The sequence below is a fragment of the Leptosomus discolor genome, chromosome Z (assembly GCF_034619465.1).
Source record: "Leptosomus discolor isolate bLepDis1 chromosome Z, bLepDis1.hap2, whole genome shotgun sequence".
Classification (NCBI taxonomy): Eukaryota; Metazoa; Chordata; class Aves; order Leptosomiformes; family Leptosomidae; genus Leptosomus; species Leptosomus discolor.
In genome coordinates this window covers 93808856-93834593 of record NC_141419.1, presented here as the reverse complement: position 1 = coordinate 93834593, position 25738 = coordinate 93808856, and the positions used below count along the sequence as shown (strand labels likewise).

The 25738-nt window shown below is 41.9% G+C and overlaps 1 protein-coding gene across 4 annotated transcripts in view; it reads right to left on the bottom strand.

Annotated features, from left to right (window-relative positions):
- Window positions 1–25738, bottom strand: part of NEDD4L (NEDD4 like E3 ubiquitin protein ligase) — an 87961-nt gene that overhangs the window by 5635 nt on the left and 56588 nt on the right. For 3 of the 4 annotated variants that reach the window (XM_086479611.1, XM_009948592.2, XM_009948593.2), the window contains 11 exons: window positions 25302–25421; window positions 23127–23324; window positions 21718–21795; window positions 19569–19623; window positions 14850–14908; window positions 10520–10585; window positions 8951–9180; window positions 7195–7316; window positions 6252–6322; window positions 5228–5323; window positions 1718–1791 (listed from right to left, as the gene is read on the bottom strand). In XM_086479611.1, the coding sequence (XP_086335737.1) occupies window positions 1718–1791; window positions 5228–5323; window positions 6252–6322; window positions 7195–7316; window positions 8951–9180; window positions 10520–10585; window positions 14850–14908; window positions 19569–19623; window positions 21718–21795; window positions 23127–23324; window positions 25302–25421 (1169 nt within the window). Of the gene's footprint in view, window positions 1–1717; window positions 1792–5227; window positions 5324–6251; window positions 6323–7194; window positions 7317–8950; window positions 9181–10519; window positions 10586–14849; window positions 14909–19422; window positions 19480–19568; window positions 19624–21717; window positions 21796–23126; window positions 23325–25301; window positions 25422–25738 lie in introns of all 4 variants that reach the window. The other variant, XM_086479610.1, reaches the window with a different exon arrangement.

The following is a 25738-nucleotide window of genomic DNA, read 5'->3' as shown; positions in this document are numbered from 1 at the left end:
CCAGCAGTTCCATCCCTCATTTGCACGAGAGCAGCAACTGCAACGTTTCCTCACCTCTGAAGAGGTGCTCATTAAGAACGCCACCAGCGCAGCCGGGTTCACTGTTCTACATTCTGGTAGGCAGAACAATCAAGGAAGCGTAAAACGAAACGTAATTTAGGATTTTGCCGACTGCTGGTCGCAGCACTGGCACCGGAATCCCGTTTCCTACGTGGGCACCTCAGGAAAGCAAATGGGTAATTTAATTCACCCGACTTCGGTTCTTATATTGGCCATGGTTACGTAAACTGAACTTTCCATCCCTGCACTGGGTACTGTTCATTTGCTGGCTACTGGGAAGCCCCTAGTGTGATTTCCTCATAATGCTTACAGAAATAACTTTGATTTTTAAGTAGCAGCTATTTAGTCAGTTTATGTATTTTCCTTCTTTTTGGCAGTAAGTGTTACCTAATAAAACAATGCAAAGGAACCGCCAGACTTTCTACTGGACAACGATTCTTCGCTATCTACGTGATGCCCCATAAGCACTACGAATGCAGCATTTGCACGTGATGTTACGACACAGAGGTGAAAACAGAATGACCTTTGTGACTACACCAGCAGTTTGGTGGGTTTTTGTTGGGTTTTTTGTTTGGGTCAGTTTGTTACGTAAAGTGTAACAACTAGAATAGTTCTAGCCTAACAGATTCTGGGGAAAAATATTTGAAAATTGCATTAATCATTTCCAAATGAGAGCAGACAACTATTGACTCTGAAGCTACAAAAATACTGTGGCTAACCATGAAAGAATTATCTAGACGTAAACCTAACGCAGCTCTGAATTTTGGCCCATGCAATTTCAGAGCTTTTCGTTTCTGCACTATGATGGAGATAAAAAAAAGATTACAATGTCTAATATTTTGCATCTGAACACTGAAAAAAAGACCTACCTGAAAAATTAAAGGGCTGACAATGCAAATACATCACACACAAAGAAATGGGGAAAAAAGCAGCAGCAATTGCTGATTGTTGCGCCATTACAGCCCAACCACCGTCACACGCACTGTGAATGAGATCAACCAAGAGGCGCCAAGTTCTCCTCCCCGAGGAAGGCTGACGCCCGCACAGAGCTCTCCCCTGAAGGCAGGGCATGATGGCAGGCGAACCCGGCGCTGGCGCACTGCGCAGACCTCCTGTCCCCACCCGCTCCTCTAGCGCTCGCTTGGGGCCCCTCAGACCTGCGCTCACTGCTGTGCTGCGACCGAGCGCACCACGGGAAAACCTGCGAGCTGGGGTGGGAGCCCATCGCTGCTCCGGGGACCCGGAGTGGAGCTCGCTGCCCACGGCCCTTGGGCGACAGAACCGGCACGTCTCCAACGTGAGCTGCATCGCCCCAAGAGGTGCCGTTCTTTCCGCCGAGTAATTCGGATGCAGGTGTCTGTCATCCAGGGCAATCCCACCCCTCCTCTGATGTTCCCCAAGCCTTCACATCGAGACAACAGTTTCCTACCACGTCCCATGCTCCCCTGGCTAGTGCGGCTCACAGAACAGTAAGGGTTAAAATTCAAACTTTCTAAGGATTAGGGTATAAACGGTGTTAACAACAGGATTTTCTTTTAAACGGATCTCTGATGATCTAGTGTGGGACAACCTACAGTAATCGCAGCAGGGCAAAGTCTAAGACACGTACAACTGTGCTCTCTTACACTCACAATAAATCCCATAAATGGATACATACTCAATGTATTCCCTTTTGTTCTCATTTGTTACCATGATTTCGGACCCATTTGGCTTCAGGTCAACTTGATATGTCTGTATTTTCAAAGAAGAAGAAACAAAAGAAAACAAAACACAACATGACATTATTTCAGGACACATTTTTCACAAAATCCACTCTCCTTGAGCAGCATTTTACAAGTAGCATCAGAAAATTATTATGCTGTTATAGCTAATGAGACATCACAACATTCCACTCTCAAAGATGGCATCATTAGGGACAAATGATCCTATGATCACTTGCAAGGCTGAGTTCTTGATCACATTCATTAGCAGGTGAGCCATCCATTCCAAAGCAAACTTTCAGTCTGAACAGCAGGTTCGTTTGGGTAAAGAAAACATACATTCCATTTTAATAAGGGTGGAAAAATGCCTTCCAATTTTTCAAAATGCTTGGAAAAAAACAATTACTTAAAATCCACAGAGAAACTGTTTGATAAAAAAACCAAAACGGTAAAGTAGAAAAAACGATTACAGAAACGGTTGAGCACAAATTTTCTGAGGATGGTGTCACCGTGGAGTGCAAGACTGAAAAAATCAAATTCATTACAGTTCACAAGAAACCACAGCAAGCCCAAATAACGTACTTATTTCTGAGGAAGGTGGTTTATCAGCAGAAATTCACAGAACTAGCACTGGGTGCGTACCAGGAAGGCTACAAGTTGTCAGCTTTTGCCAGGCAGCACCCACACAAAACTGCCCCAAGCTGTATCCTGGTGTTTACAGGGGGCATGGGCGCCAGGCTGGGCTAACCTCTGGAAAAGCCCGTGTGATCCCAAGCATTCGGTTGCCGGGAAGTCGTTACTCTGTTCCAGTCAACTTGCCCCATCGCTCCAAAGGTACGGGTCCAGTGGAAGCGACCAAGACGTGACCCTGTGCGCCCCCATTCAGCCACCACGCCTGTTCTACAGCTGTTTCTAATCTTTAATAACAAAGTCAGAAGCTGCGGCTGAGCAACAGTCAGACAGAAAATTCCTTAGCTGATAAGGGGAGCCGCAAAAGGAGGCGGCTGGGGAGCTCCTGTCAGGGCTGGACTAACACTGAAGGCAGCAGCAAGGAGGAAGACAGTACAATGGCTCTGTCTGAACAGACCCACTCCTGTACAGGCAGGAACGACTGTACCAGTAAGGAACAGAAATTAACAGGGAACCTACATACCTCAAACACTGGTTTGTTCGTTCCTGAGAGGCCAGAGAAGGCAGGCCAGAACCTGCTCTGCTGCCAAGTTAAACAGGACGAAGTTACGGACCCTCAGCCATGGGGGCACAAACAGGCTTCCTGGGGGCTGCTTCCTCCTGCCCACCGGAAGACACTTTGTTTTTGAGAAACGAGAAACGCTATTCCAGAGCCACTGAGAACTCAGGAGGAATCCAGACCTCCTCTTTCTCTGCTTTTCAAAGATAGCTCTCCATCCTTTACAGGCTGAAAATACTTACCAAAACCCTATTTTTGGTTACTGAGTAAGGAAGGGTAATAAAACCACAAGATTTATGAGAGGTTTCTTGCTTTTCTCTAACTCTAGAAAAGGTTTTGGTTATAAAGGAAGTATAAACAAATACAGATGCTTATAGCAACACAAACACCTCCCTCGAGATACACGATGCCCTTGTGGAGCGGCGTCGTCTCCTGCTCAGCCTCCCATGGGCACTTTTATGGAGTTTCAGTAGTTTAGCAGTAGATGAGGCACAAGTGCCAAGAGTGAGTCAGGGTCCCTTGGCTTCTAGTAGTCCCCAGAGTGCTGGCAACAGCCAGCAGTACGTGCAGAAACACCCACATAGCCCCTCTTTGCCGTACCTTCTGAATTGCTGGAAAGCATCCTGTGTGCATTTGGACTGACAAGATGTTTCCAGCTCTAGACAGATAAATTCCTCCCCACTCCAGCACAGCCTAGCCTTGTACCCCTGAGCATATTCAGGCTTTCCTTTGGTAGATAAAATTTGTCACACCAGTTTTGCATCTCACCAGCAGCCTGACAGAAACAGAATTATTTTCTTCTGGGATCAGATGCATCTATTGTAAATTAAACAAAAACTGGTCTTGCTGGCATTGCCAGAATTAGCTATTTGAGGTATTAAAGCGTTCGGAGAAGAGCAGAAAGCATCTCCCAGTAAGCTGATTTATGCTTTGAGTCAGAGAACAAACTTCTGCCACCTGAAGTGAAAGCTGGCAGTGAAAGGCTATGAATAACTTGAAGCTGAATTGTTACAGAACAGAAGATAATGAAAATTACCAACAAACAACCCAGTGTATTACAAAAACTTCTCATCCTGGGGCTTTAATATTCATCCTAATTTTCCACATAACCAATAACCTTATGTTGTTTCAGGAAAATGCAACAAGCACTGAGGAGTGGATCAGAATGTTCCTGACAGCACGTGGTGCACACACGTTTTGAACTTTGGAAGTCAACTTTTAAAACAGGCACCGTGGTCCACAATACCAGTGGCCCCTGGAGCCAAGGTATCTAGGTCTAAGAGCTAAATGAAGTGACGACACTAAAAAGGGTCCTAAAAGCCTATAAGCAAATTGATTTAAGAGACCCAGGTAAGCAGGCTGAGCCCCAGTACTGCACAGACCCAATAAGCTTCAGCCACTACCTGTGTGCGTGCATTACTAAATGGTTCAGCCCCACAACTGGTAAACAAATGAAAAACCCCCAGTCACGGTAGGCAAGTAAGTTCAAGCTCATGTAAATAAGCTCATGACCTATTTGCCCCTCAGTCCTCAAACTAAATTTAACACATACACTTATGTACAAGGCTTTTGTGCGCACCCAAGTCACCTCCACGCAGAAGCGGATAATCTCTGAAGTTTGTTTTAATGGGATTCTCGGTAAAGACCGACCGTAAATCCAGGACAAACTGTTCCATAAGCTGCTGTTCCAGCTTCTACTGACAAAACGAGTTACGCCTTCGGCTGATGAATTCTGTTCCCACCTACCCACTCACTTCCGAATTGTTAAAAATCTACCCAGCACTTTCCATTTGTAAGGGAGGAAGTGAACCAGAGACTGTGAACCTTTCAGAACACGTGTGCTTCCCTGTGCTGTATCGTCTGCCTGCCCTACTGAAAAGGCACATCGACAAAGCGCTTCACTGATCGTAATTCTACCACTTTGTCCTTTGAGAACACCTTCAGCTATAAAACCCCAAACAGCCCCAGGCTGAGACTATCTTCTAAGGGGACTGTGTGACACCTTTAGCACTCCGCACTGCAAGTATTTTACTCCGCTTCAGGCACTGCTTTTCACCCAGATGTCATATTGCTTGCTGACAAGAACATCGTTTCCTTCTTTGGCATCCCCAACCTCCGACAGCCCAGGAAGAACGACAGATCAATATTCATAGTCTGCCTATATCGACCATTAACATGCAAGTTCCCAACCATGAGATACTGCTCCGTGTTTCATGACTCGTTGGCAATCACCAGTAGTAAGATGGGAACACGGACTTTTGGGATAGCTGTTACCTACCTGTCCAAAGTTCTCCTCATCTATGCAAAACATGAGATCCAACTCTGTAGGGTCATTTTCCAGGATCCACTTCAAAGAGTTGTAGTATTCACTATCCTACAGGAGATGGTAATTAAAAAAGGTTTGAAAACGTCAACATTAAATGTATGGTTTAAGCTTTAAATTGAACAAGTAAAAACATCTGAAACTGGAACCCCAGAGGGACTGGAGAGATGAGAGCTCCTTTATTTGCAGAGGTACTGTAAAGCAGGGTAAGACGGATTACTTTATTCATATGTATTTTTCTTAGATGCTGTATTTTTAGATTCATGTAACTATTCTTAATTGACTTGTATTTGCACCATTATACAACACAATAAATTGACTCTACCTATCTGTTAGGTAAATATGTGCATAACGTGTGAAATAGTGGGTTAGAAAATGCTGTCTTGATAAAACTACATTCTTTTCCACATAATTTATATACCACTTCATTACATTGACAATATATTACACAACAACTGCTTGCATTGTTATTAACAGCCTTGAAGTTTGCTGAATAAAAGACCCCTCTAATTTCCTAAAAGGGGCATATCTTCATCATGTATTAGGTTCATAATTAAAGACTGATGAAAGAAAGACAGAAAGAAGAATGTGTAGCTATCGTTAAATATTTCTGAGTAAGAGAACCGAAGACATTAAAAATAAAACTAAAATTCTTTACTCATGTGTGCTTCAAGAGAACGACCTGCCACAACTTGGTGACTATGAGACAGGGAGCTGGAGGAGAGACTAAGCAGTGGAACCACCGTTCATGTCAGTAACTGACAATCTGTCAAGCTCTGAAGTATCAAAAAGAATAAACTGTGTTTTATTCTTATACTGAGTACACTTTTGACAAGACCAGGGACAGCTATGGCAGAGCTAAGAATAAGAGGAAAAGGTTTCCCAGCTACTTGCAGGCACACAAGAGCCTGAAACTCCTTCTAAGATACTTCTGGACATGCAGCTCACTGCGAATGCCGACAGTTTACATGGGTCTTACCACTGACTCCATGTCTTTCAGAGTTATTGGTTTCCCCAGCATCATCTTGTAAAAAGGCCTGATGAAGAAGCCTGAAAGAGAGGAAAGAGTGTTACCTCTGCTGTTCTGCAGTTTCACCTCACAAAGACATGACTCCTCAAGGCTAACACACCGCGGTGTTTCCTAGGTGCCAGCAAGGAAGAAACCTCTCAAAAATAACGTCGCTGTAACTGCTGAAGTTAACACGGCAGGCTCGTTCCTTATTTAGGCACAGAAAGTCCAATTTTTCAATTACAGGAACGATGCCATTAATTACCGTATGCCATTAAACACTGTAACATTGACAGCAGAGACACAAAAGACGGGGAATCGAGCCCACGGTGCTCTAACCCATTTGAAACTGCCATTCTTCTCTCAAAGGAGACGCTAGAAAAGCAGGTTGGTGAGCTTCCTCTCGTAACACACCGCACTGCTGCTAACTAACACGTGGTCATGTTTGCTTGCTTGCTTATTGTGGGATGTCAAAGTTCGGCAGAAATCGTATCTTCTCCTTAAATCATTCAGTAATAATTTTACAGATCAAAGTATGCTGCAACTGACACTCACACAGCTGCTCTGGCTGCAGGTCTGCATGGAAATGGCTGATACAAACTTAGTGATTTTCCTTTAGAGATTGTGATTACTTAGCAATGTGGATACTGCAGTTTTAACATGAGTGGAGAAAGGAGAAAAACTCTCTACGAAATGTATTTGTTGAGTGAGACACTGTAATTCTTGAATCACCATTGACAGCAGGAATGCCATTTCCAGCAGTTCCAGGTCCATTACGTTCTTTCAGACTTTGCCTCCAGAAATACTACACTCTAAAGCACGTGAATTATTGATTTCTTTCATGAATTATTGATTTATTTCATTTAATAACAATCCAGTAACAGTAGCACAGCCACACAGCGTAATAACTCACCGTCCAACAGCTTCCCATGATATACTGCCAGACCAGCAACCCGACCAATAAACGTGAAATATGATAGATGATCTTCGTTACAAAGACCTGAATTAGGATTAATCTGAAGTGTATAGTTGTCCCTTTTTTGGGGAAAGAAAAAAAATATCTAAATAACCAAGTCGTTAAATAACCAGATATTCAGACACGTTAACAAATAATTTGAGCTCAGGGCCATTTCCTGCTCGTTTCTGCAGGAGCGTAATCATGTCATTTGTCCCCGCGTTCCTGAACAGACGCATCTGACAGGGGCTGGGTGGCTGACCCAAGCAAAACTGTCTTGTGACGACCCTGATGATTACTTGACAAAGGCAACTAAAGCTCCTGCTTGGGGGTAACAGGATTCCCCGTGGCACTTGTCGGCGGGCTGGGCTGACCTCTTCAAAGGACAGAAGCGCAGCGCTGCTGAAAACAGTAACGTTTTGCCACCAGCTTCAGCGGAACAAGAATTTCAGCTGAGCTCTCTATTCTGCCTTCTGCTGGGCTGGATTACCCAGCCAAATTTCACGGCTTAAAATTTTAGGATTCTCTTTTGCAGTTGCTGCTTTTAGTTCTTGAGATATCTAAAGGCACTGAAGAGGAATTACTTAGAGGCCCACGGTCCAGCTGCCCTGGGATACACGGCGTTTCACTAGCACCCGAACTGCACGTACAGAGAACATCTCTGGGATACACCTAAGCCCCGAGACACTGGAAAAAGCCAACAAAGGACTAAGATTTTTTAACTGGGTAAACAAGGCGTTAAGACCCATGTCAAAGCGTGTGTCACAAGAAGACACTAGTGTAAAGCAGTATTTTTAATTTGCTTTCTTCACCTGTTAAGAAAGATTTGGGAGTTTTAAGTAGATTTTTTTTCCTTATTTCTTAAAATAACCAGTTAGATTTCTGAACCTAAACTGAATCAACATTGTATTTAAGACAGCTACAGTGACCCATATCCCAGAAGTGGAAGTATTTCAGGACAAATGCTTAACCAGTGAACTCCATTAATGCATTCTGTGCTAGGCCAAGCTGTGCTTCCCTCCAGCAGCGACTGTGTCTTTGCTGAGACACAAATGCCAGAAAACTCTCATTATGCAGTCTTTGTTCATCTACTTTACAACCTACTCAACACTCACTAGAGAAAGGCATGAGCTTGACGTTGACATGAAGGCACCAAAACTACTGCCTGCAATTAAATCCCTCCTGGCTGGCGCCAAGCACATCATGTGGAATTATGTTCGGTATGCGAAACCAACCGCACTTTAACCAAGAGACCTGCTCTTTCATTTACACTAATGGATTACTCAAAGGTTTTAAAATTGGAAAAAACCCAACTTACACTTCTGCAAGGGCCCTGCTGTGTGCCTACCGAAATGCAAATGAGCAGCTGTTTTATGGGTCAACAACAAAGGGGCGCTGTAATTCTGGATGGCAAGTGTTGTACACGGCAACGCCTCCTGTCTGACATCGCTCCTGTCACAGTTTCGCTGCAAGCAAGGCAACCCTGAGTATTGTCTTAATAACAAAACTGTTTTATGAGATTTCAGTGACAATTTGAAAGGTTCCCTGAAAAGCAAGTAGGAAGCGATAGTACACAACAGAGAGACTTGACTGGTGCGAGTGCATACTGCTGCACCATGAAGGCTGATCGAACGACTTCCCCGTGTAACTTCACCTCTTATGCAAAATCTAACGTATATCCCTTATAAATGGAAATATTCTAATGGACACTTACGTTGCTGAATACTCAAAGAGACCATAATAAGGGTTAAACATCTCCTTGGACAAGAGAAAAAACCATTCTCTGGCCACACCTCCATAGTCAAGTCCTTTTTCTGACTCAAATTCAATCCAGAGCCTGGCTTTTAGCACATCAGGTCTCTTCACCGACATGATTCTTCTGTAGGACTCCTCAAAAATATTATTTCTGTGTAGTTTCATCTCAAATCTGTTCGGTATATCAGCCTATGTGAAAGAAGATGATACCATACTTGTTAGTCTCAATACATAAGCCTGTGGGCAAATTACTGACCAGCGGTAACAAGTAAACGACACGTTAGATATCTGATGCATAGTCTCCCCTTATTTTTGTTTTCCAGGGCTCTCCAGGTCTACAGGCTGGTAGCACATGGTGAACTAGGTATGTTCCAGTACAGCGGTTCAGAGATTTCTGTGATATTTGACAGAACAAGGAGAACAACGAGAAAAGTAACAAACAAACCAAAAAAAGGTGAGAACGCGACTGATATTACTGTGCTCTATTTTAAGGGCCTTTTAGCTTAAAATGGTAACAAACGCGCAAGATTTATGCAACCGCTTTACTCGCACAGCTGCAAAGGCCGAACAGTTTCAGAGCAAGAACGCCTACAGCACCATACGCCCCACAGCACTGAACTGCAAAGACGGGAACAACAGAGACTCGGGCCGCCAAAGTGTTTTACAAGTTCTATCTAAATAGGAGGGAGCTGATGCCCATTACGATTTAGCCCAGGGAGCTGAATTCAGACAAGACAGAAGAGAACGGGGCTAAGAATTTGTAGAAAGATGATGGGATGGGCAGACAAACCTGATTTTCCTGGTAAAATCGACTTCAAACAACCGTTTCAGAAGGTTTGCTCTTTCCTGACAACTGAAGTGCTCATTGTGTGCAATCACCAGTCAAACTCCAGGTGAAAACTCAAGGCACTATCAATAAACAGGTGAAGACACCAGCAAGTCCCTCTTCAAGTTACAGCTGGTGTGGCCAAGGCTGGTCACTGTTAATTATGAGTCAGTACCATACGGGAGCTAATACTGAGTGCTCTCTTACGTTGAGGGTCTTACTGAAAAGCCTTTTATTCACAGAACAACAACACTCAAAGCTTGTGCCAGATCCAGCACAACTGTGTGCTCTGCTCTGCCCTTCAAAACGCACTGTCGAAGATGAAAGACACCTATCAATCCTCAGGCCTATTTTCAACCTAAGGGCTTGTAAACTAACCCACCGACGAGTCTCAGCTGCAATGGGAAATGGTGAATCACTGCTACTTCCTCGCTGCCACATCACTTTGACTTTGCACTGATACAGAAAAATGTGAGCCTTAAAGATTTGTTAATATTTTTGTTGTGGAATCAACAAAATTCAAACTTTTCTTCTTCATTTGTTCGGTTCCTACTTAACCCTTTTAGGAGTAGCACAATCAAGAAAAATTGGCAAGTGTGTTCCAGCGAGATACAGCCCATTCTGTGCCTACACTTGGGATAGCCTGTTCCTTCTCCCAGACACAGCGTAACCGATTCCAGCACAAAGCGTGCTTCTACTCACTGGTTTCTTCAACTTCTTCCGGAAATAGTCGTATTTCTGTTTGAACTCCCTGGAATACGGAACTGCCTATCAGAGAGAGAATCATAAATACAGATTATTCCAGCTATTGAGCAGTCTGATGTTCCAACATTATCTAAACAAAAAAGCAATTTAAAGACAGGCTACCTACATATGCACGCCGTAGGTTCATCTAATGAAGCCCACCACGGTGAAGTACAGCAGCCAAGATCTTCCCATTTCTCAAGGTGTAATTTGAGTTAAAAGGTATGAAAACTTTCAACCCAGTTCTTCTGTTTATCAATGACTTACCCTCATTTTTTTCTTCTTTTAGGAACAAAAATTGGTTTTGCTCTTTTTTTAACACAGACAAAAACCATTTGGAATGTATTGCTGCCATCCATGTGTCTCATTAGGAAATAATGATCATGCCACATGATACTGGAATTTAAAATGGCTAGTGCTACCACAGAATACGGATCTGCACAGCTGAAAGTGCTACGCATTGTTAGGTGCTGCTCAAAAGACACAAAATTCAAAAAATTTGGAAATGAACCTAAGAACAAGGTAAAGGGCTCCAGTAAAGCTGTGACATCAACTACAAACACTGTTTGCCCTCCCAAAAGTGACGGACCCATCCATGTATACCTACACCACCGAGTTAACTAGGCAGGGGAATGGCCATGGCTAGAAATTATCTTTTCAGCCCAATGTAAATGAATCTTGTTCTTAATCGTTCTCAAACTACCATCAAACTGTATCAAAACTATTTTGTAAATTACTTATAATGAAAATACACACCTTCATAATGTCTTTAATTCAGAATCTGAAAGCATTTCATAAACAAATTAACATTCTTTTGAACCAAATACTCAGTGCAGCTGCCTGTGAGTTAGACCTCATTCTTCAGTAACAGCAGCATCACAGGACCACTTTGGAAGTTTAAAAAAAAAACCCAAAAAACACAGCGAAGGCTGGTGGAATTACATTAATCAGCAGAGCTGGAAATGGGTTTCTGGCATACGTAAACACCCCTTCACAAATGCCACAGGTCTCTGCAACATTTACGTGGATTTCCAGATCCTAAAGGCCTCTCAGGAGGCTTCCAGGCATGCACCAACCACGGTTTCACAAAGGTTCCCACAAGCCCAGTCAGTTGGCGTTGGAAGGACATTTCTGTTTTAAGGCTGTGCTTCCCTCTCCTGATAACATGCCGTACGGGGAAGGAAGGTTCGACACCAAGCTAGACGTCTGCCGCCGTTGGGGTCAATCCGATCGCCGCCCGCCCCAGCGCTCAGCAGACGACAGCGAGATGCGTTCACTGCTGCCGCCCACTCGTCTCCACCAGACCCCTCCGCTTTCGCACCAGGTAGGAACCGCACACGGACGCCCACCAAGGCCAGGCCTTTTGAGGCGCCAAGTCGCACCGGACACGAAAGCGCCGGGCCATGGAGCAGGGGCTCAGGTCAGAGCCCTCCGCACGCCGGACTGCCAGTCCTGGGGCTGCGACCCCATGAGTCAGCCTTCAGGGAGAGGGCCCTAAAGCGGCGCTGGGAACGGAACCCACAGACAGGAACAGGCTGGAAGAGTGATACTGAGATAGGCCCAGGTCTGGTGCTAACAAACAACCCCTAGATATTGAAGTGAGATTCCTGCATTCTCTGTGGGGGTTTTGGGGTAATTTTTTGAGAATTAAGAAACCTTAATTCTCTGGTTTTTGACACCATACACAACATCAATCTAACCAGGGTGTGGAAAGACCCTTCAAACAAACAAACAAACAAACGGCTTTCTGGCCTCGCTCATAATATTTTCCAACTCCATCCTGAGTTCTCCTTTGCTCTACTGTTCCTTCAAGAAGGAAGAGCAAACCTAGCAAAACAACAAGCTGAACAAATGAAGCATGATTTCTTGGGAGCAAAGGAATGAATCTGAATTCCACAGGACTGCAAAAGTTACATTCTCTGTTCCCCAAAGGCTGAATCACAACTCACGAAGCGCTGGTTCAAGTGCAGTGTCTGGCTGAGGACTGGGATTTGGGGGCAGGGAAGGTATGGGCTGGCCTGGAAGAATTGTGAAATGCAATTTCAGTAGTTCTTTGTTTTTGTCATGGCACCAAAAATACAATTAAAAGCATTAGGATGAATCCTTAATGCTTAGCTGGCTGTAAAATGCATTTGATCTCGCTTTCTCTTTAAAAAAAACCAAACACACAAATAACTGTTATTTACTTAATGGGATCATGATTGACCCTTACTATCTTGAAACAAAATTTCCCAGATAGTCTTTCTCATTTATGCTTAACATTTCTGGGAAAATAAACATTAAGAATTTATATAGCATACTGTATATTAGTATCTCAAGCATTAAGTGCATGATAAACAGGTAAATCACTCCAAAAGCAATTATGTACAAACATGGGATTATTATTAATCTTATTAATGAACAAGAGCAACTGGAATTGTACATGCAGTAGTTAATCTGCTGTGTCCTGAGACCCTTAAAAATCCTGCGGATTTGCACCTGGGAACATTTTAGGATTGCAAGTCTGATCACTCAGAATACATAACCTGGCATAAACCAGAATAAAAGGGTCAGGAATCACTCCACATATTTGAGGTTTCAAAAATTTGATATTAAAGTAAAAGCACGTCTTTATTTTTTCTAAGGCTAATATTCTGAAATCTCTTAGTTTATCTGCAGTAAGTTTTATGTCTCAAAACTTACAGACCCTATTTGTGTCTTTTTTCCACTCTGAATCCACATAGTCACAACTCTCCCATATCTCCCACATATTGCCTGGCAGTATGGTTTAGGGGTGTACTTGGTAGAGCAGGGTTGATCTCAAAGATCTTTCCCCACCTGAATGATTCTATGATATCAAGTGGAAAGAGCTTTTTATTATCCAGAAATCAAAAAGAGAACAGCACAGTGTTTCAGCTCAGTAAAATTCTCTTTGTCAGTAATGACTCAGATGATGGGTAAATAGGAGCATTTCTCCTATACACATCCCCGAAATCTTACAATCTAGGATTCAGCACGAAGAACTTGGTCTGAGATTCCCAAGACCTTCTGACTTATGATTTAGAGTGGACATGTGCCCTTCACATAGCTTAGTACAGAAACACACTATTTTAACACAATGGAGGAATACAAGATAAGATGCAAAGATTTAACATTGTTCATATTAAGCAATTTGTAATATCAGCAAGGGTGGAGAAACAAAATAATCTGAAGAATATTTTACACTTACACTATTTTAGATGTAATCTATTTAAAATCACATTCCCCCCCTCTCCCCAATTAATCTGTCTGGATATCAAAAGTAAGCTAAAGATATCACTCTACTACTTTTGTCCTGGAATTTCATCATCACAATAAATAGCAAACACAACAGCAAAACCCATGCTGAAATCTTAATTTTTTTTACTTTTTAGCCAGGGATCACATCAGTAATGGATCTCTTTCAGAAACCACATCCATCATCACCAATTAGTGCAGAAAGCTTTGGGTTGCAGGTGGAGGAGAATGAACAAGTGAGAAATGATGGATTTCCGTGTGTTTCAGAAGCATGAAACACCATTCAGACTATTTAGCTATGCATCTTACAAATGGATGGTGCTTTACTCGGAAATAACACAACAATATAAAAACTAAAACCAAACAAGAGTCTGTCCTTCTGAAGAGCCTTCTCTTCCTCCCCACCAAAACAGAGGTATTCCGCGATTTACTGCCATATATGCTGATCAAGAATATTTCCTAGACGCTCCAAGGCAGAAGCCAACTTCAGCCGCTCGTGTCTACAAGCAGGAATCAGACCATACCATGGGAAGCATTCCCTACCTAGGTAGCTATGGCCAGGAAAGCTTCCAAACCCATCCCACTCGAACCTTCTGTCTGACCTGGGAACTGGATGCACAGCACTGTTGTTCCAAGTGTCCCGGTGATTCCCAGTTAGCCCACTACCGCTTTGGACCACTGGCTGCTGGCAGCAGGCTGGAAGAGTCCCCAGTGCACTCCAGCCTGTGAGTAACAAAACAGGGTCCACAGAGCGGTACAACCGTCTGAATGCTGGGGACAAGGCATCAGTTTTGGGGCACCCTGGCAGGCTGCCACACGATGGCAGCTCCCCTGCCCTTGCAGACTCTCAAAAGCTGGCACCTGAGCCTGCCGCGTCCGCTGGGAAAAGGCAATGCAGGCGGAGGTCCTGCTCCTGGTCTGTCCGACCTCATCTGGAGGATGGGCATGACCTGCTGCTTGACAATGCCTCCTGCCTGTACCAAATGTACGTGAATCACAGCACGTAATGGAAAAAAACCATAGCAGTACTTACTGGACCAGTAATTGCCGGGTTCTGAAGTCTGGGGTCTTCCCACTGGGTAATTTTATTATCTGTAAATAACAAAAGAAATTACATCATTACTTCTCTGTTACCACACTGTTTATGTTGCTTTTCTTCTCCCTACAACTGTTTTCCCTACCATTTCCACAACTTAGTATTTCAGGGTTAGAAAAGGCTGCATTCACCCATCTACATCAAAACCCCACCACACTGTTTAGTTGAAAACACTCATTCAAAAGTGCAGAACTACAACAGAATCCAGTGTATTTACACTGCTTTTATTTCAGTGTCTGTAGCAGTAAATATGTTCTCTTTGAACAGGGTCTTGGATTCAACTGACATTAGAAATACAGACTTCATGCCTGAAAGTTTAAGGAAGCCAAAAACTTTAGCAAATGACAGACTAAGTTTACTTTTTTGAAATTTTTCATAGAGAGCCAAAATCTAATACTCTCAAAAGACAGCCTGTATTTAAATTTGGAGGGATTAATATCTCTTAAAAAAAAAAAAAAAGTCCTAGACACTGATTTGATGCAATGGCTACAGGACCACTAAGGGAGGCAAAATTGTACAGTTACGGTACAAAAGACCATTCAGTTTTGACCAAAGGAGACGTTGGCCCTAACACAACAGAATCCAGTCCTTCCCACCTACAGTTTTTAAGAGCACCAGGAGGGGGATATGGTAGGGCTGTACAGGACCACAGTGACACTCTCCCTGCCTCCAGACAACTGCTCCTCACGAGATTCTGAACACAACAGAGTCACAACAAAATGATGATGTTGCAACAATAAGACAATGCTCCAAAAACCAAACTGGTTGCCACCTGCGGTGGCATGGTTTAAGTCACCCATCTCCTGCTCTGCAAGGGGAACAACACACATTTGTAACATACGTGGCTTTGGTTTATGAGCTGTGTGTTAAGACAGTCCAGATTTCAAGTTTTGTAATTGCTAGGTTTGGTAATAAACACGTTAAGTTTCAAGAAAATTGTTTTTATGGCTACTACAGATAAAATGAAAGAACCAACCCCCCTTACATTAAACCACAAGTATTCTCCATGTTTCTGCAGCTGGAAAAGACCGGTATGTTTTGAGCATCCCAAGCTAGTTTTAAAATGGACTGGGATTTGAAAGGTGACATTCATTAACTGTTAACTGAAGAAAATTCAAAAAGATAACAAGCATATTTCAGGAAATTTGATCTATCAGTTAATTTAATATTAAACCATTATTTTATTTCCCTTTACACATGAAGTCTATTTAGGGCTTATCGAAGTTATGGAGGAAGGCCGTTAGACTGACAGCTCCAGAAACCATGCAAGCTCCACAGAGCAGAGCTGCCATGAAGGCATGACTCCTAACCTGGCCCTGTTCAGCCTGCTTCAACCAGTCCAATTCCCTTCCACAAAGTTTACTGGGTTTATCCCAATTCATTCCTTACACCTACTTCAAACTGACAGCCACAGATCATGGTGGTGATTTCTAGGAAATCAAGGACAATAGCACTGGAAATGACTGCAGGTTTGTCCATTCTTTCTTACTGCCCTACATACTTAAGAGCGTGTGATGTTACTGATGAACCTTCGTCTGTTTTTCCAGTGCATTACGGTGACAGGGACTTCACACTGTAAATGCTATTCCAGGGCTTAAATGCCCCAACAATTAGAAGGGTCTAACATGAACCACTCTGCCTGGAATTGTAGCTCACTCTGTCTTCCCCGAAGTGGATGCGGATAACAAATTAATTTCTTCTGCAGCATGTTTTTGAAAATCCACCATCTCCCTTGAGCCTTCACAGAAATACAATACTCTGTCTTTCCTCATAAATCGGGCTTTAGGGCCTTTGAGGATTCCCTCTTCTCCTCTGGTCCTTTCCAAGTGGTCCGCTATTTTCTTGAAGTTGGGACCCCAGGCTAGATACAGTATTATCATAGCCAAGACATTACCAGGGCTGATGAGATTAGAAGGATTACTTCAAGTTTTATTTAAGATACTCCTGTTGATACATCACAGGATGAGTTAACTCCTGTCCAGTTGACGATACTTTTCATGCCCTTTTCAACCAAAATTCTGCTAATTATTCCCATTCTGAGTAACCCTTTACAATTCTTATTAAACAGCACCTTACTTCACAACAGTGGCAATTTGCCAAACTCATTCTGATTTCTCATCCTGTTCCAGTAACCACGTCTCACCTCTCCTACACTGCTGCCTCCTGCTGAACTGACAGGTACATTCCCCATAATTCACTGTCCAAATCACCAACAGATAGACTGAAGAATGGTGGATTCAAGACAGACTTGGAGGGGAACCCACTTAATATATCAACCCTCTGTCAGCGAGCCAATGGTAACTGTTCTGAATATGGCTGGAAAACCTTTGCGTTTTCCTTCGTGATACCTTCCAACAGGCAGATCACGTTTTGCTATAAGTTTCCCAGGAAATGCAGAAGTACACGCATGCTACAAGGAACAGAGAATACTACTTTATTCATGGGTGGTAAATAATGCTGACTTAGCTAGCTAAGAACCACTTGTGGCAAACTTGAGACTGTATTTTTTGTTAAAAGACTGATCGCTGCAGAAATTAGAACTGTTTACAGTTAAAATCTAAAAATACTACATTTTCAGGCTACTATGTTACCTCAATTATTTCAACAGTACTTGGCTTTACTAGTTTATATGGCACGCCTGACAGCAGCTAGTATTGCCCCACAGGGAGAGGTTTCTGCACTGGTTGCACTAGACTTTCTTATAGTTTCTCTCAGGGATGAGAAACACATTTCAAAAACAGGCAACAGTATTGGACAATCATGCAGAAGAATTACAAAATTTATCTGGGAAAAGAGGGCATTGATAGTGGCTGAGTCTGCCTGACGACGTGTGTTCCACCTCAACTAATTGCTTTCGCAGAGAATGACTGCAATGATGGCCGGGTTTTCGTGGCAATGGACTCCTGAGACCCGCCCGCCTCGGGGGAGCCCAGCTGACGGCACCCACGACTGGTTTCACTGTACGCTCTCGAGTCAGCCATGCCACGAGCCAGCAGGCGCTGCCACAAACCCATCATTACGGGCAAACGTCGCTGCGCTTCCTCATCAGCACGGTGAAAACAAATGCCCCGGCTGAGCTCGCTGGGGCCAGCCACTGAGCACCCAATGCTGCTTGCAGTCGTCCCCTAAACACTGAGCGAGGACAACCCTGTCACGATGAGCTGCGACACGTCCGCCGCGTCACCACCTCTGCTCCCACAGTCCACGCGTAACCGCAGTGGTGTGCCTCCAGATTGAGGACATTTGCTGGAAACAAGCAGCATTATTAAGAAAACCCTCTGAACTTTCATAAAAACTGCTATATAAAAAGCTATAAAAACTGTGATCAAAAGAAGGAGTAGAGAGATTTCAGATGCAAATAAATTTAGTTCTGTAATAACTATAAATTCTTTGGGGAATTCTAATTAATGTACAACTTTAACATTCTGTTTACTTTGAGACCAACACATGCTTGAGTAGATTTAGGAGACTGAAAAATCTAAACTTTTTAAAGGAGGTTGGGAGGATCAACGATTATACGGGTATTTTAAATAAGCCAGTTTTATCCTGTGACTTCAGTGGCAGCAGTTTAGAATAATTTGGCTTATTTAAGTTTCCAGAGATCTGTTGGGAAAAACAATTACACAAGGTATAAAGAATAATAATTCTGTACTGATGCTTGAAAGAGGTTAATCTTCTGCTTGACGAGTGTATTATTTCTAATTTTTATTTAAAACTATTTATACAATTTCAAAATTTGCATTACTTTGGAGAGAGTTTTAAGAATAATATGGATTTAGTAATGTCATGTCTACAACTACAGATAAGCGCTGCTGCCAGTGTTACTGATATTACTGATACTGAAGGAAAAACACTGTACGCTCAAGTATGTGTAAGAGTTTAAGATTTTAATTCTATAAGTTTTGCGTAGCATATGTACCCTCTTCTAATGGTTTTGGAAGTTATTTATTTCTGTGCAGATTATGCCATCAGTGGAAATATCTCTTAAAGTCCAGCTGAAATCTTAAAAAAAAGAGACAACCCAACCTTTCTGGCCTGCTTTATTTTCAAACAACAACAAAAACTCACACAGTAGTTCTGAGATGCTGTAATAAGACAAGTCTACAATGAAACATCACTTACACTAGAACTTCACTAACAGAACTGAGTAATATTAATGGGCTGGGCGCAGTTTAACATGCTACAAATAGGAAATAAGATCAGAATCAGCACTGCCACAAGACCTTCTTAAAGGAGGGAAAAGAGGACTTAGCACCGCTAATTTCTCCACCGCCTATACATGGAGTTGTGGCTGTATGGTCTTTTCTCATCTTATTTTCTATTCCTAGTGTATATTTTAATTTATTAAGTGCAAATAAGCCATGGGATCATCAACAACAACAACAACGAATCCAAAATATCAACAAGAACAAAAGAAACCACAAAGAAGGAATGTTAATGCTTCACAAGTCAGAGAGGGACAAAGCTTGATGAGCCAATTAAAAGCAAGCTTTCAGTGAATATACAGTACCGTATGAGGGCACTAAGTCTCTGGTATCAATGTCTCCACATATCAACACCTGGCTTCCTAAATGAAGAGTAAAATTATAAAGCTTTCACTTCAATATTTATTACCTCCCTTTGTCTATTTGTTGTAGTACCTGAGTGCTTACTTACTATGGTCTATATAAAATGTTCTTCCATCCAAATGTATTCTTTCCTCCCAACCAGGCTGGAATTAGGGAAAAAAAAAAAAAAAAAAAAGAGAGAGAATACGTGAAATACTACCACTCTGAAACAGCTTGAAGCAATACATTATGCATACCTACTTAAATTGTCTGACAGATACTTGTGAAGTAGAAAACACAAAATGACCACAGATGCATTACGCCAAGGCCAAAAATCTAGGAAGAGCTGGCTATAATATATATATATCTTTATCTATCTCTTTATTTATCTATATTTACCTGAGTAAAGTACAGGTAACTGTATCCAATACAGTAAATATTTCTTTTTATAGCTTGGAAGTGGAAACTTCTGGCATCAGAGTTTATATCCATTTCCTACTATGAGGAAATGATCACAAAGAATAGTTTGTCCATTACTGGTCAGGTTTGAGAGTTTCTGCTCCTTCTTCTGAGACACACATGGCTTATTTTCTGTAAATATGCAAGCCAGGATCCCATTACAGTGGGACAAGAACGTCTAACCTAGTGCTCAATTCTTCCCTTTTTATCCATTGCCTCCTCTCGTCTTCCAAACGATTATGGTATAGAAAGGAGAGAGGAGGCACACCGTTGGTCTATGGCACGCTGCCCAGTCTAGCACTCGTTCCACCTGTATGCTGTACATAAGCTCCAGACTTCTATAAAATAAGGTGAGAAATGATTTAATTTCATTCTTTTTTGAGAAACTCTTGTTAAATTCTGTAGTCATTCTTACCTCACCCACAAATGGACTGTTTAAGTGAGTTTATATCTGTAACTAATTATGGATTTCCAGTGATGACTGTCGGGCTATCCTGATTTCACTGCATGTTTTACCTCTTGCAATTACAGAATCAATCGTAAACTGGCCCCTCAGTTACTCCCATGCAGCACCTCCTATCCAAGCAATGTGTCCTCAAAGTTTAATGCATGCTCAACGTATCCGAAGAACTGCAAAAGAACAGCTACTTCCACGGCCGTTTTCTCAAGGACAAACCGCATTGCTGCTGTGTTGGAACCAGGAAACGCATCGCAGTAAGTACAGTGAACTGCGCAGTTTTCAGTCTGATCAGTGATTGAAGGATGCTGGGCCTGACAAGTGGCCTAGCTCAATGTAAATACAAGGCAAAGCTGTTTGCTAATCAAGGCAGGGAGATTTTGGGATGTTTTAGAGGAGGATGTCTGATCACAGGTGGTAACCAAGGTTATCGCCCCTCACCAAAGGCGGCATTTCCCACTGCTCTTGCCCAAAAGCAGCACTCGTTTTGGTCTGCAGGCAGAGGGGTTCATCTAAGTAAACTGTAACCCAGCTCAACGAAAATGAGCAAGATTAAAGACTTGTTATACAAACTGTTTAAAACTAAAATAATTTAATCTGCCACGTCCTGTAGGGCGGGACAGCAGCCTCCTCTGCCGGCATGGCTTTTGCAGACATGCTGGAGCACCGAGAGTGCTGGTGACAACAGTGTCTTGCTGTCACAAAGGCTGTCACTGTTGCAAGTACAACTTCAGCGGCAATTTCCCAAAATTACGCTTAGTATAGATTAACTCTACCCTGTAAAATCACCCCAGAAAACGTGTTAGCTTTCATAGACTAGTTTCTGCCATTAAGCATGCAGTTTTTTAAAAACAAAGCAAAGCTCTGTATTTGACATGGCTGTAAATCAATATTATACTTTGGTTACAAGTGTGATAAAACTTCTGACATTAAAGTGATAATTTTCTCTGCAGAATATGGAAGTTTCATTGCAAAAATCAAAATTTATTTAGCTTTCTGAATGCCAACACATGCTGGTACATTGATAGAGCTTGCTTTGAACAATCTGCTCCATTTTTTCCTAAAGCAACATAGTCAGGATCCAGCCAAGGTAAGTTTCTTCAAAGCTCAAAGCTTCAGTTAAGCAAAGAAACACACAATCATTTTAGAAAGTCTTCGGGCTTCAAAGAGCCAGACTGATGCATAAGAAAGCTTTCTGGTGCTACACATAAACGTAGCTTTAATATCTTCGAGAAGTGATGACAGCAACGTACATGTCCCCATACAATGCATAACTGCAGTAACAGATCAGATCACATCAGACAGCTGGTATATAGTAAAATACATACACATTATCACTTACAGGAAGTGGGCCCAAATCATTAGGGTTCAAAGATGCTTTTGATCTCAAATGCACTGGAAATTTCAGCCGTGGATCCTCCTGTAACAGAAATATGGAACCACAAATCAAACAGATCAAGTTAGATCTACACAAAATCACACACAGAATTACCTGGAAATCCTCCTACATTACAGTTATTCTTTCATTCTTGTGTTTTGAGCATAAAAAAAAAACCCATACAAAAGTGACAGAACATTTGGTATCTGGATGTGTCACATTGTCAGGATTCATACACACCGAGATGAGTTTTTAAACGTTAAGAGTCAGTTAGGGCGATACAAGACTTTGACTCCATTAAGTGTGCTACACCCAGAGACACGCTTCAGAAAACACAGCCCTGTTCTTAGGAATGCATGCACTCCTGCAAGTGGCATTTAGATACATATGTGCACTTTTGGCTTTTACAAATGTGAGAGAAATAAGCCATCCTACGACAAAAAGGCTGGAAAAAGATGAAAATAAGCTCCTTACATTTTTATTAATGCACAGGTATTATTATATCACTGTCCAAATGAGGCAAAAAGAGGCAAGTAAAATAGGTCACCAAAGACAATACTAGACAAAAAATGTTTGAGATTTCCACAGACACCTGGGAACACCACTAAGAACCACCATTAAAAACATAACTGTGGTTATAACTAGTAACTAGTGGTCGCTGGGAATCTGAATGCTGCCAAACAAATTAAAGCACAACTCTCATATTTCCAGGTGGATGTGAAATACTGGCTTGTCTTCGACATTTTTTTCCCCTAGTGTAATTTTATTTCTTCAATTTGTTGACCAAAATTGCAGAATTATTGAAAAACGGATCCTCATGACATAAACCAAGTAATAAAAAGGATTGCATTAACTGAAGCAGATGAAGATACATTCTATTAATAAAAAAGCAGTGCTAGTCACAGTGAACTACAATACAATTATGGACAGTCTCAAACTAAACAGTAATCCTCCGTATGCCTCTAAAACCCAAATTTGTGGACTTTAAAGGACAGTATTTGTATATAATGATTTGAAAGTATAAAAAGCTCAAACGCAAAATGCAAAACACTGTCGCATGGGTATGGAGCATAAATGCACCAAAATCTAAGAGGATATGAATAAATAAGTTTCTTTCCTCCGAGTGCAGCGGTGGCAGCACTACAGTCATTGCAGGGAACTAGCTACTCCAGTCTGTTGCTACTGCGCGTGACTGCACGGAGGATTTGTGAACTCCCCACATCGCCTTTGTAAAAAGTTAGGCTGACAGGTCCCCCCTTAAAGGCAAGGCAAATGCCACAATAAAACAGGAGGTATACAGGCAGGAAAACAAGGACCAAAACATTTAAAAGATGGCAACCGATTTAAACTTCATCACCTCGAATTTCTCTTACCCACGTAGTAGTTTTAGTGTTATGATCAATGAAGAAGGGCCGGCCGTTGGGTGCTATTCGCATCTCCCAGCCAGGAGGAAGGAAGCTCTGTGCAACTTTGTGCTGTGGTTTAGGAGAGTTGTAAGGTGAGGGCTGTGGAGACTGGGGATTGGAAAGGGTGTCCTTCACTGCTCTGCGCACGGGGGAGTCCTTCATACTCTGCCGATAACAAAAGAGATTTAAGATTTGTCAGATGCCACTCAGCACTGTAAAATGAGCAAAACCTGGTTTCACAGCAAACAGTTTTTCATTCCAGATGTAATTAACCCTAAGAGTTAAGTGCTGGGACTGATTTCCTAGAACTAACTTAGCGAAATTCTGCTCCCTGCAACCCACTGAGCTTTTTGCTGAGGCACACGGTGCTTTATCGCTCCCCTCTGCAATGATAACCTCCGCAGCATTTACATTGGATCATATGTTTCACTGCAGCTGCCCTGTACGCATCAATATTTCAGGTTACGAAGGAAAAAACAAAAGCATTGCTTTATGCCTCATGGTGCAATACATCTCACTTCACAAGAGAGTATCCAAGTACTATATTTTTGAACATTTTATTAGAAAATGAAGGACCAACATGAACATTTACAAAATTATTCTAGCTCTATTTGTGGCTTGTTTTGAGCTGCATTTGGATGGAAAATGCAGTTAAGATTACAGTGTTCAAAAGTAGCATTTAAAATATCTTGCATTAAATAAAAGCTTTCCATATGTCTTGTACAGAAAGAAGTTAGAACATTTTACAATAAAATAACTACCAAAGAAAAGAAGTAACTTCTAAAAAGTTGAACTCATTTTTTTTTCCTCATGGTTGTATCCTTTTTAGTACCAGTAAGTCTACACCTTACTTATTTTTAAAAAAAAAAAAAAAATCAGAGGCAGGTATAAGATGACAAGTTTGTGCTCTTCAGCACCCTCATGGTTTCTGGGCACGGAACAAACTATCCACCCAACTGATCAGCTGAATATTCCGCAGTGAAAGAACACTGGTTTCGTAGCTATGGGACAGGTTATTGCCCTCAAAAGCTAGCTCAAGTTTTGAATACTTAGTCAGTGACTTCTGCCAGCCAAACTGTTTAAAATGGCAATAGGGAGTGGAACACCCTTCATGTTTTAGTTTAAGGTATTGAGAATATTTTAAATTAATTTATTTAAATTACAGTAAACTTGTCTTCAAAATTAAGAATGGCAAGGGTAGCTTTAAGTAGTTAATTGTTAAACGGTTCATCTGAATCACATGTAAGTAGAGATAATTTATTTTAAATGTGAACTAGAATGACCTACACTATGTCCAATAATCTGACCTTGTTTAACAACTTGCTCAATGCTTTGAATACATTTCGGCATAAGGAACAAAGAAGAACGATGGATAAAATGAACTAAATGTTACAGTCTTCACTTGACTGTTGGCAAACTTGTGCAGGGGCAAAGGTAGGGCATGGGCAGGAAAGGGACGGTGGGAGAGAAGGACAAATGAGGCACCATACATGAAGTCTGAAGAAGAAATTTTTAAGAACGTACTCTCCTCAACACAGCCCTGTTTAACTGATCCAAGAGTGCTAATCACCCTTTCAGGAGTAAAACACCTATTGTCTTTGACTGTGTAATAAGCCACTTAGGTTATTCTTCAGGCACGCTGCAGTGAATACCATTCAACAGTATTCTGAATTACTTTTAAAGATACTGAAAAGAAATTAAATACCCTTTTGAAAGACAAGGAATATAAAATGCAAGGGGTATCTTAATTTCAAGATTTTACAAACTCAACTGCATGTATTATTATCAAAGTTATCAGCACCAGAACAAATGTTTCAGCTTAAAAAAAGATTTCTGATTTCATACACTGCTAGGACTTGAAGGGAGTCACAGCAACGTACGCTTCAGACGTGCGCACAGATGACAGTTTAGCTAACCAAACCAAATAATCATATATAAAATACATGACTCAATGGCCATAAAAGTTAAGTAATACTATCGTACAACACAACGATCCAGACGGCAAACTGCCAAAGAAAACAGCAACCTATCAGGGCAAGATCCCTTACAGGGAGAAGTGGCTAAAACGGAAATGAAGTCATAAGGCCAACAAAGAAGGAGAAGTCAGACAGAAGCGATCTGTCCTGGTAAAGCATTTCTCACCTCTAGTGGAGCAGACAAAGTTACTGTGGGTGAACTGAGGCTACGAGGCCGTCTTATCTGGGGCTCGCTCAAGTGGTTGCTGCTGTTTGCTGCTGACCCGACCATGCCATCTTCTGCCAGCTGTTTCAGAAGGAAAACCAAGGGAGCCAATTGTCAGAAACACAGCTCATCCAGAGCTAGGACACTTAAAAAACGATGCAATTATTTATTATTATTATGAAATATTAAATACACTTTCTTAAAGATCAAGTATGCAATTCCACTGGCAGGGCAAATAAAGTACTATTCATAGATCAACACAACTTTCAAATTCAATCCTAAGAGAGCATTCGGCTCCTTTTATTAGTTCACATGTACCTCTGTAAATTCCTTCCACTGTTACAATCAACTTAATCTGTACCTTAATATTAAAAGAAATAACAAAAAAACCCCAGGCA